General features: G+C 42.8%; 2 protein-coding genes across 8 annotated transcripts in view; both read left to right on the top strand.

Moving 5' to 3' along the window:
• Positions 1 to 35: 35 nt before the first annotated feature.
• On the top strand, positions 36 to 6259 carry LOC146234871 (interleukin-1 receptor type 2-like). 2 transcript variants are annotated; one of them, XM_084689935.1, is made up of 10 exons: positions 36 to 699; positions 1925 to 2006; positions 2960 to 3233; positions 3389 to 3560; positions 3822 to 3999; positions 4403 to 4555; positions 4773 to 4838; positions 5010 to 5145; positions 5427 to 5572; positions 5768 to 6259. In XM_084689935.1, exons 1-10 carry the CDS (start codon positions 688 to 690, stop codon positions 5905 to 5907), a joined length of 1359 nt encoding a protein of 452 aa, XP_084546061.1. In that variant the 5' UTR covers positions 36 to 687; the 3' UTR covers positions 5908 to 6259. The 2 variants fall into 2 exon arrangements, 1 of the variants encoding a protein (XP_084546061.1); XR_014741831.1 differs by having other exon boundaries at positions 68 to 699; positions 5010 to 5135; positions 5768 to 5878.
• Positions 6260 to 6798: 539 nt separating this feature from the next.
• LOC146234870 (interleukin-1 receptor-like 1) overlaps positions 6799 to 14635 on the top strand; it is a 17484-nt gene continuing 9647 nt past the window's right edge. Inside the window, exons 1-2 of one of the 6 annotated variants that reach the window (XM_084688585.1) lie at positions 6804 to 6939; positions 14081 to 14635. The exon at positions 14081 to 14635 is cut by the window's right edge and continues 462 nt beyond it. Coding sequence is in view for 3 of the 6 variants with exons in the window: in XM_084688581.1 (XP_084544707.1) it covers positions 13894 to 14023 (130 nt within the window). In the remaining 3 variants the exon portion in view is untranslated. Of the gene's footprint in view, positions 6940 to 9946; positions 10038 to 10679; positions 11068 to 13363; positions 14024 to 14080 lie in introns of those variants that run through there. The other 5 variants (XM_084688583.1, XM_084688584.1, XM_084688586.1 and 2 more) reach the window with 5 other exon arrangements.

Genomic DNA, 14635 nt, shown 5'->3' with positions numbered 1-14635 from the left:
ATGCAGGGAAAGTTTATAAACAGTGTTGAGTTCCCTCCTGTGGTCATTGAGAGATAAAGACGAAGGCTCGACGGATCTACTCAGTGTCTATCTCTGCCTCCTCACTGCCTCACATCCAGAAGCTCCTGCTGTCTCTGCCTCCTCACTGCCTCACGTCCAGAACCTCCTGCTGTCTCTGCCTCCTCACTGCCTCACGTCCAGAACCTCCTGCTGTCTCTGCCTCCTCACTGCCTCACGTCCAGAAGCTCCTTCTGTCTCTGCCTCCTCACTGCCTCACGTCCAGAACCTCCTGCTGTCTCTGCCTCCTCACTGCCTCACGTCCAGAACCTCCTGCTGTCTCTGCTTCCTCACTGCCTCACGTCCAGAGCCTCCTCTGCCTCCTCACTGCCTCACGTCCAGAGCCTCCTCTGCCTCCTCACTGCCTCACGTCCAGAACCTCCTGCTGTCTCTGCCTCCTCACTGCCTCACGTCCAGAGCCTTCTGCTGTCTCTGCCTCCTCACTGCCTCACATCCAGAAGCTCCTGCTGTCTCTGCCTCCTCACTGCCTCACATCCAGAAACTCCTGCTGTCTCTGCCTCCTCACTGCCTCACATCCAGAAGCTCCTGCTGTCTCTGCCTCCTCACTGCCTCACATCCAGAAGTTCCGTCTGTCTCTCTGCCCCCACTGACTTTCTTTTTGTTATCACCATGGACATTTGGGTAAGTGTCAGGATTCTTTATTTTTTTTAATGTATTAATTAATCCGCAAAACATGATGTAAACAAAAATATTTTTGTGGGAGGTCAGATTTCGGAAAAGCTTTTCAACAAAGTAATTCAACTTCCAACCACCACAACTCTGACTCTACTGATGGACAACAAGGTTTATTCTAATGTACAACTATTACAACAAGTATGTTACAGCATTGTATATATGATGATTTTAAGTATTTCAAACAGCATGTACTCGTCCCAGAGTAGACTCCCAAAGAAAATGCTTTAACTCATAGCTGGGATCATTTACATGTATTTTTTTATCAGACGTTTTTATCCAAATGTACTTTAATTGACCATGCTCAGCATTCATCATGCCTTCTAAATGGAATGCCAGAAATAGTAATGAAATCCTCTTCACGTAACAGTGTCATACTTCACATGCCACTGTGTCATACTTCGTATAACACTGTCATACTGAGGGGTAGGGAGATTGGGCTTTTCTCTTGTTCCCGTGACTTTATTGGATTATATTTGGTGATACACGGGAACAATGTGTCACCATGTTTCATTTTGGGAGAGAGTACATGGAACATATACATATAAGAGGTCAGCTGACCTGGAATGACAACACAGGAAACCAAAACAGAACTGAAAATGAAAAAGTGTCTTTCCAGTTCAAGTCACCCGACTGAGTAAAATGTGGTCCTGTCCCTCTTGCACCAACACTGACAGATGCACTGCGATTGCACACCACCGCTTGCACACCAAAACACACAGACAATCCCGCACTGTATCGTAAACATACAAGTGTAATAAGTTATCTCATCATTTACTGTAAAATTTGAGTCTGACACTATCTCACCAGATTTGTCGGCTTTTGTGATGCTTGTGACAAGACACCATTCAAATAGCTTTTAAAGTGAGGCTGTGACATCATGAAATGGTGTCATCTCAAACAAAGGGATTTACCATGATTCCCTTTTACCCAGTCCTACCCTGGTGACTCCTCAGGGTGTGATTGACTCTGGAAGGGTTTCTGGGCGTGTTTTAATGCGTTTTGACCACGTCACTCTGGTCACGCTAGTAAACTGATCATACACAGTACTTAGGTTAATATGGTGAGATAGAACACATGTGCTACGGTGACATGTTAGTTTTAATGTATGTGTATGTGTCTCAGCTTACGAGTTGTAAGTGCATCTTTATAAAGTATGAATCTGTTCATGCAGTGTTCCAGAGCCACGGTGGTATGGCTGTTAGCTCTTCTCATCTCTGATCCAGTCGATGGATTTCCTTCTCCGCTCCTGAAAGGTAAGTGAGTGTTTGTGCATCCCTGTGGGTGTTTGTGTGTACTGTTATAAAAGTTTAGATTTTCAGTTGCTCTGCTATTGATAATGAGTCAAGACTAGTCCTAGACTTTCCTCCTGAGACCTGCAAAAAGCTTTTAAAAGCTTTTAACATGAAAAGCTTTGTAACTTGGACATAACATGAGTGTTTCGCTAACAAACATATTTTAATTGAACAGAAATGACACAATATTGTTTCCATATTTGTTACAGTTATGCGTCTGTAACTTAAATAACTAACTAGAATTACATGGCTGCAGGGCTGGACTGGGACAAAAAAATGGCCCTGGCATTTTTGCTCAGACCGGCCCAACACAATCTGTCGGACACCACCCACCCGTACACCAAAAGAGTTAAGAGATGTGATTGGGCCAGCCCAGTGTCAGTATGGAAAATGAACCAATGGGCCACTGTGCCTGCTTTATGGGCCTGTCGTTGGCCAATTTTAAGATTATAAAAAATAAAAGGTATAGATATATATATATATATATATATATATCATATCGGCCCCAAGTGCATTGGCCCACGGGGAATTTGCCCGGTATGCCAGATTTCCCATCCAGGCCTGCATGGGTGTTCACATGTGTGACATCATTAGAAAGCCCAGGATATCCTTTCAATTGGACAATAAAATAAATACAAAGAGCAGCATGGTTGCAAGGTTAGTAGCTCAAAACCAGTGTTCATTATAGCAGACATACAGTAAATGAATTGCATGGTCTCAGCAAACTACAGCACATGAGCATGAACCTCCATATCTAATCGGTGACTGATGTCTGCGTTTCTCTCCGCTCTCATGTTAATTCTAGTTTTCACTGATATCACAGTACAACAGGACTGGATTTTTTTGATGTATCCAGTCTGTATGAATGAATGTGATTTGCTCCTATTGATTCTGAAGCTCTGTCCGTCCCCCAGACAGCTGTGTAAGCGTGTCTGAGGAGCTGGACCAATTCCGTGTCCAGGGTGAGGCTGTGGTTCTGGGCTTCCCCGGGCTGATCGGGTACCTCACCAAACGGAACCACCTCACCACCTCAGGCGGCTACAGCTTCCTCATTGTCAAAGGCGACGGAGCGACTAGCCTGGAGGAGGAAGAGGAGGTGGAGGAAAAAAGGGTTCTGCAGCGAGAACAGAACTTGTGGCTCCTCCCAGCTCGGCTGTCAGATTCTGGAGAGTACACTGGCATCTACAGGTGGTTAACCTACACAAAACCCGCGCTGAGATACAGTTACCTTCTCATGGTGCTAAGCTTGGCGGGGCATGGTTATTTGAACAAAACTGAAATGTGATTAGCATGTCTCTGACATGGCTTGCCTACATTTTTCTGTATCTGTCTCCAATCTACAGAAAGGGCTCAGTCTGCATGACAGGCAACATCATTCTACGTGTGTATGAGAACATGCTGAGTGGCATAGACAAAATGCACTACCCTATATTCGACCAAGCAGGAAAAGATGTTGAACTCACCTGTCCACACATCTCAGCCTTCAACAGGACACAGGAGATACAGTGGTTCAAGGTAGGAGATGAGGAGAATAGAAGCATGCCCTTTGCCTTGCTGTGCGTGCGTGTGTGTGTGTGTGGGGGGGGGGAGTCGGGCTATTGATCAGAAGGTTGCTAGCCTCGGGGTAATGTCCCTGTACTTACTGTAAGTAGCTCTGGATAACAGCATCTGCCTATGACTAAATGTAAATGTGTGTGTGTACGTGTGCGCGTTTAGTACACCACAGAACATTATCATTATTCAGCTGGTTTATGTTCCATTGCTTTCCTACGCCAGGACTCCAGAACCACAGCGCTCCCTATGGGCACTGGTCGCTACTACAGGGAGAGATGGAACAAGATGGTCATCACTGACGTGAGCCGATCAGACGAGGGTTTCTATACGTGTGTTCTGCAAGTGCATGCCAACAACCGCCAGTACACAGTGAGCAGAATTACGAAGCTCCACGTAGAAAGTAAGCTGCTGTGTAATTGTTTTTTGCTCCACATTCATCACCAGCCAACAGCCATCAACCATGCTACATAGTTCACTCAACATTTAACGGTTACAAGTAGCTCTGCTTTTAGCTCCCATCGTGTTCTAAACATGACATGTTGTCTTTCAAAATGATATATAGCTCTGGGAAAAACTGAGAGACCACTGCACGTTTTTCTCTCATTTTTTTTTTAGTTGAGAAGGACAACTTTTTTGGGGGGGATAGAAAAAGGTGCAGTGGTCTCTCAATTTTTTTCCAGGGCTGTATGTTTACCTCAGATGTGTAGTAATCATGCAGCACTGGGGGTTCAAGTTTATACAGTTTGTTCGTTAAGCTCACGTGAGGCTGGGTCTCATAGAAGTGTGTCTGTCTCTCCCCCCAGTGCCTAAGATAGACCCACATAGCCACACCACTCAGCCCAGCACTGGCTTGGCCTCATCTCCAACTTCAGGTGCTGCCTCAACTCCAACCTCACGCTTGGCCACCACCCCAACCTCCCCCCCAACTGGCAAGACCTTCCAGAGCACAGTCCACAGTAAGTCTCTTAAACACTCAGACTGGGAACTCAGAATGTTAAAATACAGATTTAATCTCAGAAACAGTTGAGGGTACAAGCCTTAAGCGATGGGATAAAATGGATGGGAATAGTGTGAGAGATAGACGATAACTCGTAAGTAAACTGGCCATGCCACAGCAGGATGTTTGTTGGTTTGTTGTTGTGTTTTCGTATTTACCGTGTTGTTGTCTTTTAGCGACAGTGATACAGAGCCCAAGGATCGTGCTCCCTCGACCTGGAGCTGTGTTTGAAGGCCGTTCTGGTGAGAATCATTGCCATGTACCCCTGACTTTGGAAACATTTTGATGACAGTAGATTCCTAGATTTCTATGGTTAGTGTCGCAGCCCACCCTGAGGGCTGTATCACATGGGTATTTCAACACATCTATTTATTGTCCTAACCTTCTTATGCATATTCACCCATTACTATCAGGTGAAGAACTGGAGATGTTATGCAGGGTTCTGACACATTGCCAATCATTAAACTCCACCGTGGTCACATGGTTGGTGGATGGCCAATTACTGGAGAATTCCTACTTTAATGGGCGGGCTCTACAGGGTGAGAGAAGGTATCTAAAACTGCATTTCAATCTCTCTAATTCAATCATGGGATACATTTAAAGACCGCTTGAGTTCAAAATTAAACAGTTGTTTATGTCTTTGAGTACATTGTTGATTAAAACAGTTTACGTATATTGGGATACAGAAATGTAGCAAAAAGTATATCTGCGTCATTGTCCTGCTGAGCTATAAACCATAGTCCATAACCAATCTGAAAGAAACAATCTTCTCTGGTTGCTTTGGGTCGAGACCATCATGACCCTGAATGAGTTTTACCATGTGTTGGCAGGACCACCAGAGTGGCGGAGGGTTGTCATGTGGAGGTGAGGCTGGTTGTCCGGGGACTGACTGGGGCAGACTCCAGGAGAAGCCCGGCGTGTGTGACTCACAACCAGGCGGGAGGGCAGGAGGTCCAGGCTCTCATCAGACTAGATGGTGGGTTCGGTCACGGAGCGCCTCTCACACAGGTCGTCATCAATGACTCCCACATTTGTATCTGATAAAACACAGATGCACTCACAAATATCAACGTGTGTGTGTGAAAGAGAGAGATAGACACAGAGAAAGTGAGCGATTTGGCAGGCCAGTGCCCATCCTCACCTCCCCCTATCCCTTCTGTTCCTCCCCCAGACTCGGAGACCCAGTGGCTGGTGGGGACAGTGGGCTTGGTGGTCGTCTTCCTGCTGGTGATCTCTGTGCTGCTGTGTCACCTGCTTCGGCCCTGGAGGAAGGAGCACTACGTCCTGGCTGCACAGGACAGCTCCCTCTAGCTGTCACACCTGGAACTGAACTGCACTAAACACCTCTACAAACGTCCTTCATTCCCTCTGTAGGCAGGCAGCGACATTAATACTGTAACTTAACCGTACTCACGAGTTCGAAGACCATACCAATAACTGAACGTCCAAAGTAATTTTACTTGAAAGAATAATGAGAATGAATGAATGAATGAATGAATGAATGAATGAATGAAGAGTCCAGGTATTACTCTTGGTATGGTGAAGGAGTGGAATTCAAAATCTGGGCACCCAACTGATGTATTCAATAAAAATGTAACAATTGTGTCATTAGAGAAGCATGTTGCTAAATAAAAACTTTAAAAAATAAACAATCAATACCCAACAGATGTACTTTGAGTTTTAAGCCATGTTAGACCTAGACTAGTCTGGTTTGATGCTTGCGAGTATCTATTACGCTCTGCCACTAGGCGGCAATAAATTACAACGTAAAATTATGTTTTTTTTCATTGAAGCAAATCATGCCTCTAAACTAAAAGTAGGCTATAGCTTATATTCAATCGCTGTCATTGCTCAGTCACCGAGTACAAGAACGATTGAGTCAGCATTGGGCACACATTCCACATGAGGACGTAAAATAGTATTGTAGGCTAAGCCTGTACGTTTTTATTGAAAGACAGAAGGCAATATTTAAAGCAAGAACCAACGCATGTAACAACACCCATATTTTTTACATAAATGTTTAGTAACTTTAACGCGGAATACATTGCATAACATAAACAAAACAAAACGTGTAAATTGTTTTAAACATGGTCAGTTATTGCTGTAGGCATAATAAATATTCCCTCCCTCCAATTGCTCAACACCCTCCGTGTCAGCTTTCCAACGATGTGCAGGAAATTGCAACATAGAAAACCTTGACTAAAATTCTTTTTGTTCCGAAGAAAAAACTGCTATGGGGAGAAGCTAATTTAGTGATCGTATTTATTCCTCTGTATTTATTTTTGAAGCGGAGAGGAAACTAATATGAACTTGAATAAACCAAAAGAGAAGTAGGCTTAACGGGTAAGTTAAACAAGTTTGTGATAAATATAGGCTACCTTATACCTTATGACTACAGTATAGTCATATAGGCCTGAGTGTCAGTTTAACAAGCTCGTTTGTTCGGATTCCCATTTAATATATCCTAATCAAGCAAACTGAAATCCTTAAATGTTCGGGTAGTCCTGGTGTAAACGGTGTTCAGCAAGACGGTACCGCTAATGTAACTTAAAAACAAAACCACAGGTGCTTATTTCTCATGTGAAACGTTGAAATAAATCTCTGAGATATTCAAGTTTACACCTATGCCGTGGGCTACCACGCAGCGCATGCGGTTAACGTGACGTAATGTAGGACTCTTTGCAAATCCCCACAAATTGTATAGCTGTTATCGTTTTTATTCTTGCTAATTATTCGGCTTTCCGAGAAACTGAGCTGTGATCCTTGGCGTGCAACGTGCAGCATCAAACCTAAAACTGCAGAAGAATGGTCTTGCACGTTTGAAAGCACATGACTGAGTAAACCTTGTAGCTACAGAGTGTGCTTGGTCTGCGAAAATAGGGGTACCCCAAGTGATATTTATCCCACGAACTGACTCTATCGATGAATTCTTATTTTGGATATAATACTGAGATTACCAATATATGTTTGAATTTGGGTCAATCTAATTAGGATTCCTCTGTGGGGAGGAATCCTGTAAACTTAGTTTTTTTTTCTTGTGCGATGGGAGTCAATGGCTAGCTTGGCTCTGCCGTCTTACGTACTTCCGCTCAATCTTGATTTAGCCTCTGTACTCGGTCTGGCCATTCAGGAGTAAATCAGATTTTGCAGGTTAATTTTTAACCGGCCAATCAGCGAACAGAGGGAGTGGCTGAGAATGATGACGTTGATACACCAAGTTTCATGTCTCCCATTAGACCACTCTAACGCCACCAACGGGGCAAAGTTGGACTTGTGTTTACACACGCAACTTTTGAACCGTATGACAGATTTTCAAAAATGGTACCATTGGATTCCTTGAATCAAAACGAGTTCAACACACCCTATGACGTCAACTTTCGGTTATATAGATTTTCCGCCATTTCCGGTTTTATAAAAAACCTTTGAAAGCCTACTCCTCCTACAATTTTTCCAATCTTCCCCAGAATTGGCACACATCATTGTCAGAACAACCCTCACTCAGGCATTACTTATACATTTGATTTTCAAAACCGTTTGTCCGGTACAGCCAATCAAAATCGGCAACAAAGCACCCAATCTGGAATTTAGATCAAATCTCAGCAAATCTCTGAGATATCAACACCAAACTTGGTATATCGGTGGAAGACACTACAACATGTTACCATATGCAAAGGCAACTTTATATCTCAAAAAACGATTGATATAAAGCAAATTGAATTTATCACTAACGCTAAAATAATCCTTTACACTGGTCAAAAAATGATACTCTGATTAAATCATATTCATAAGTTCATGTGAAGACTCTTGAGAATGTTTATTACACAAATCCGAGAAAAAATAGACTGTAAGATGAAAAATTGATTTATTGGGAATATTTCAAAAAGCATGCTTGGCTAATTGCTACGGATATTTCCAATGAAATGTCCCCTTGCTCCTCAGCGCGCGCGCGCTACACATTCTCACACACTCAGCCTTTCCCTTGACACACGCGCAAGCTTGGCAAAATGCACACACACCATTTCAGGACATTGTGGGCTGACCAAGCCTCCACTCATTCCTTGGCTTGAAGCGTATTTCCTCGTGGATCTTGATGGTATTGTATTTCAGATTTTGGATCCCAATGGTAAGTCTACAGCATGGATTTTTCTATACAGTGACAGATTGTGAAGGATATACATTTTTCAATGGTTCGCAATATTTGGAGGAATCTGCCATTTCTGCTTACAGCTATATTTAGTTGTAAGTACAAGCTCCGGTCTGCCTTGAAGACGAAAAGCATGGATTTTTTTATTTATAATATAGCCTAAATATAAGTCAAGACTAAATGAGCAAAATTACAAAATACAGAAAAAATGTGTGGGAAAAAATGTGTGGGAACATTCTGATTCGGTTGATGGAACGCATCCAAGATTGACAGCCTCTCTGAAGGAGTAGAGCTGGGAAAAGACCCAAAGGTTTGAGGTCAATTTGTTGTAATTTCAATAGAAACTGATACTGATGGAGATGGAGAAACTGTTACTTGGGGAAGAACAAGAGCCAGGCAGCCCTTGAGTCACAACCACAGCAAACCTCAACCAGGTCACTGGAGGCAGACTCAAAACGCAGAATAAGATAACCTACTATGTTAACAATAAGAGTCCAGATTCTAGGGGTGGGAATCTTTGGTACCTCGTAATTCGATTCAAATTGATTCTTGGGGTCACGATTAAAAATCTATTTACAATTTCTTATCATAAAAAAAACTAATTGTGAATCAATGTGAATCGTTAGATTCAAGACTGAATCGCGATTCAAATGTGAATTGATTTTTTCCCCACCCCTACCAGATACAGTACAGTAGTTAAACAAATCTAGCAGAAGTTCATATCAATGAATGTTAAAGCACTCTTTCTGCCCCTCCAGTACCATAGCATGAAAACCTGAAGTTTAACACCCATTTATCTAATACAACAGTCCTCAAAAACAGGATGTCAGTTGCTTGGGGGAGAGGTATGAAATGAAATTATGTAGTGTTATAGGCTGTTAAGTTGCTTTCTCTTGGAAGTTGCTTTGGATAAAAGCGTCTGCTAAAAGCATAAATGTAAATGTAAGTAATTTTGTACGTAGAAATTCGAATAAATTGGATATAGAACATTTCATACAGCCCGATGCAGTACAAAGCTCTTTGCTGCAAAGAGTAAAGAAATAAAAAACCCTCATACACTATAAGAAACATGTCCTCTTCCCCACCATGCAACTCTAACAGGAGGGCCTCCTGCTTGGCCAGCTTGCAGTCTGTGAGTTGTGACGTGGCTTTCCTCTCATTGGTCAAACCGCTTTCTAGTATTTTCTGGTGCCTGGCTAGCCTGGCTTCATCTTCAGATGCCTGGAGTGGTCAGAAGCGACTACCTCTCCCTCTGGCTGTCCCTCCGTCAAAGCTCCTGGGCCTATGCTGTTTCTCGGTGAGCGCTTCCTACTCTCTACACCTATCTTCTGATGGAAGCTGACTGCTTTATTCTGGGAGAGGGACTCTCCGGATAATATGATTTTATATATGCCTCTAATCTGATAAGGAACCAAATCAGTATGTGATTTAATGTCATAACTCTCACTGCAAGCGACTCACATCCTGTTTTTGAGGACTGTTGGTTTAGATAAGTTCAAGCTATGGTACTGGAGGGGTAGAAAGAGGGATTTAAAATTCATTGATATTAACTTCTGCTAGAGTTGCTTAACTACTGTACTGAATCTGGACTCTTGTTGCTATCATAGTAGATTATCTTTTCTGCGTTTTGAGTCTGCCTCCAGTGACCTGGTTGAGGTTTCCTGTGGTTGTGACTCAGATCTTCCTGGCTCTTGTTCTTCTCTTAGTAATAGTTTTTGCATCTCCATCAATAACAGTTTATACTGAAATTACAACTCATTGACCTTGAACCTTTGTGTGTTTTCCCAGCTCTACTCCTTCAGAGAGGCTATCAATCTTGGATGAGTTCCATCTATCAAATCAGAATTTTCCCATACAAATCACCACAACCAAACCATTATTTGGATTAAAAACTAACCCACAGATAAACATGACCCATATTCAGAGCTAACCCACAGATAAACATGACCCATATTCAGGCCAGTATTTGTGCAAATAGTAACATGGTTATGTCAATGTTGTCTTAATCGGGTGCAGATAATTTGAAAAGGCTCTTTAATTACGTAAACATGATGTTACAAAAGACCATCTTGAATGGCAGTTATACTGAATTCATTCTTTTGTTAGATAGAGTTGACATAAGAAGTAGTTTTGTGCATGTTGATGTGAATAATAGAGTTGGTTTGTTTGTCTACCTAGCAATGACTGTAATGGAAGCCATCCAGCACTTTTTCAATATGGCTGTTAGGAAAAATGCATGGAGACACTCCTTGTTGTTTTAATGCTGCAGACACAGAAACACCCATGCTACTGTGAAGAGTGGGAATACTTACCACAAGTGTGGACAGGTTGAGATTTTTTTGTTGATTCAGCTATAGCATTACCTTGCACATATTTTGGTTTTGTGACTATTGGCAGTCTTTTCCTCCCTTTCTCTCTTCCCCTCTCCTTTTGTCTCTCTCTTCTCTGTCTGTGGGGTTATGCTCATATGTAATATTCTGCTCCACCTATTTGTTGTAGATCACCATTTCCACCCACACAACATGAGAATATTTCAACTTAAAGACGTTCATAAAAGTGGATAAAATTTACTCAACTCAACTTCAAATACTTAATAAAGAACATCATTAGGGAATCGGGCTAGTAATCAGAAGGTTGCCAGATCGATTCCCGGCCGTGCCAACTGACGTTGTGTCTTTGGGCAAGGCACTTCACCCTACTTGCCTCGGGGGGAATGTCCCTGTACTTACTGTAAGTCACTCTGGATAAGAGCGTCTACTAAATATAAATATTACATTTGAGCGATGTTTAGACGTTCAGATGTTTACAGTGACAACAGAATGGTTGTTATGACTCAGTGTGATTTAACCACAACTTGCATAACACTCACACCAAATCAAGGCAGAGGATCATCAGAGTGAGAGTTCACTTATGTGTGCTTGATGAGGACCTTAGCATCACCATCTCAGTGGATGTCTGAAAGCTAGCAGAAACTTTAGTGTGAGGGTGAGGTCTAGCAAACGCCATGCGTTTCAACTTTAGAAAGCAGGACGTTGCCTCAGCGTTGTGTTGCCCCGGTAGCTCATTGAGGGCTCATCCACTCTGACTTACTGTTCCAACATGTTTTCTATTTTTGAGCCAAAACTGATGGTCAAAGATCGACAACCTGAGATGGCTGTGTTTGAGTCAATATCACACTAGCACTCAGAGTGAAGACCCATCCAAACACCCTTGTTGGCATTGGGCTGTTGCGAAAGACTGAGTGCACATTTCACAAATTTGTTCTTGATGGACCTCTTGCGCCATGACTGCGGTAAACGTTCTGTCTTGTCAGCATTTTGGGACATTGATCCGACAGACAGACAATTCGGGGAATTGTGAGTCTTCAGTTTTGTGCACAGAAACACAGCAAATGCACATTGAGGACTTTGTTCTCTCTCTCACTCTCTCTCTCTCTCTCTCTCTCTCTCTCTCTCTCTCTCTCTCTCTCTCTCTCTCTCTCTCTCTTTCTCTCAGAACTCTTTAAAGCTGTGCTTCTTTCTGAATTCCTGAAATTGAATGGGTTTCAAATATGCTCTGAAAGTCAGTAGTGGAAGGGAGAGGATGTGAAACTTTGGAGGGTTAAGCCGTGTTCCCTCGGCCCCCACAACTTGGCCCCACTGTCTCCTACGCTCCTCTCCCTGTTCTGGCTCGTCCCACCACTGCAGCCTGCTGGCTCTGGACATCAGAAAACAAGCCTCTTGGTTCACAACCATGTGATGGCTCAGATGAGAGCTTCCTGTTCTCGTACGCTTTGTGGCTATTTGTGCCTGGTGCTTGGCCTCAGTTTTTTTCAAAAACTGAATCCGAACACTCACTATGTGTGCAGGCTCGCCCACGCATCCCCTCAGCAGAGAAAGGTGGAGAGATTACTCACCACAAGGAATGTTGTGAGCTGATGTGTCACCTCCAAGGGAATGTGTGCGAGATGTCTTTTTAACCACAAGAATTGTCAGTTATACCGTTACATCTCTTCAGTTTGAGTGTTCGCCTCAATGAGGTGGAATTATTTGCAACCTTTATATTCTGTGAATTGCTTAGGGAAAAACTGTAGTCTGGTTTGTGGTGGTGGGAAAGCTCAGAATTTAAGCCACTGTGTGAGTCAATAATTCTGGACTATGTTTGTTAGCTTCTGGCGAGGCTCCCTGATGTACATGACTTTTCAAAAATGAATACAAAGTGGCACAACCCAATTTATTTATTAGCATCAGAACAGAGTTAGGGACTTTTCTGGTCAGATTTCAGAATCTGGCAGTGGGGTGTATGTGGTTTTCCCAGCAGAGTATGAGAGTCTAAGAGCTTATCAGAGGCTCACCTGAACAGCACCCGACCACCAGACAGACTTCTAAGTGTGACAGACTTTTTGACGTACTGTAAAGCAACTCAATTGAGAGTGAGCTCTTCAGTGTCTGAGACAGGATTGTTCTGGACTCTGGAAGATTCTTTGTAGTCATGTGTGACTTGCTTAGAGTGATATCAAGTATTAATTGCTGTTTTTGTCTTCCAGACATGGGTTGGCTCCAGAACTTTCAAACTCAGTTCATCGGGTGTCTAGAAATGGCGTGTTACATTATAAACGTCATTGTAGTAGCTCATAAGTGACTTGGTTTCCTATTCAGATTTGAATTTATTAGTAGCCTATTCTGTCATAACTTGGTAAAGACGCTGAGACTTCTGGACATCTTTCAATATATTTTATACATCTACTAAAATGGAGAATTTAACGTGCACTTGCCAAAATAGGACCAAAGTCCTACCACAGCAGTCGTATCAGTTTATGAACATAATAACTGAAAGAACAATAAGAAAGAAAAGTGGTCACAAGGATGCCAGATGCTAATAATTATCTGCCGTCCGCAGGCTACTGTCCTATTTTAAAATTCACTTGCCCAACCAAATGTAACATACGATTTTATTTTACAATAAAATTCGAGTTTTTTCTATTATTTATCCAACTCTTGCGGTTGTGGTAAGATTTTCTCAAGAAGTCAACCTGCATGGACTTTCACCTGCCAGCTCATACAGGCATTCTACTACCGACTTAGAAGTGTGCTTTATAAATGACAGATGTACTGTACCATATAGTATCTCTATTGAGAGTAAATGGTTTCTTGTTGAGACAGGATTTTTAAATTATGTGTTTTGTGAAGAACGCAAAAAACGAACAGGTTAAAGAGGCCCAACGCACGCTCGCCGACCAGATTCTGAGTGTGGAGCGAGCAAACCCGGATTCCCTTGTTATTGTACTCGGCGACTTTAACAAAGGTAATCTCAGCCACAAACTCCCTAAATACAGACAACTCATCAAATTCCTGCATACAGGTAGCTGAAACAGGTAGCTGAAGAACTTCAACCTGCCAAAGACAATGATGGTGCACTTCTACACAGCCATCATTGAGTCCATCCTCACTTCTTCTATCACCATCTGGTACGCTGCGGCCAATGCCAAGGACAAGAGTAGACTGCAGCGTATCATCCGCACTGCTGAGAAGGTGATCGGCTGCAATCTGCCTTCCCTCGAGGATCTGCACACCTCAAGGTCCCTGAGGCGAGCGAGGAAAATTGTGGCCGACCCCTCCCACCCTGGACACTCCCTGTTTCAGCTACTCCCTTCCGGCAGAAGGCTGCGGTCCATCAAGACCAAAACCTCACGCCACAAGAACAGTTTCTTCTTATCTGCTGTTGGCCACTTTAACAAGGCCAAGGACTCTCACTGACTTTAAACCACAAGCCGCACAATGACACCCTGCACATTGCAATTTGCACTATTGTATTGTTCTCTTGCATCTGTTTTCTTTAGGTTAGATTGTAAATTACGACTACTTATATTTTATATACATTACATTTAGCAGACGCTCTTATCCACAGCGACTTACA

This window comes from Hypomesus nipponensis, chromosome 23 (assembly GCF_054491055.1).
Source record: "Hypomesus nipponensis isolate SF chromosome 23, ASM5449105v1, whole genome shotgun sequence".
Classification (NCBI taxonomy): Eukaryota; Metazoa; Chordata; class Actinopteri; order Osmeriformes; family Osmeridae; genus Hypomesus; species Hypomesus nipponensis.
Note: the sequence above shows the minus strand (reverse complement) of the source record. Positions and strands in the feature narration are given on the sequence as shown.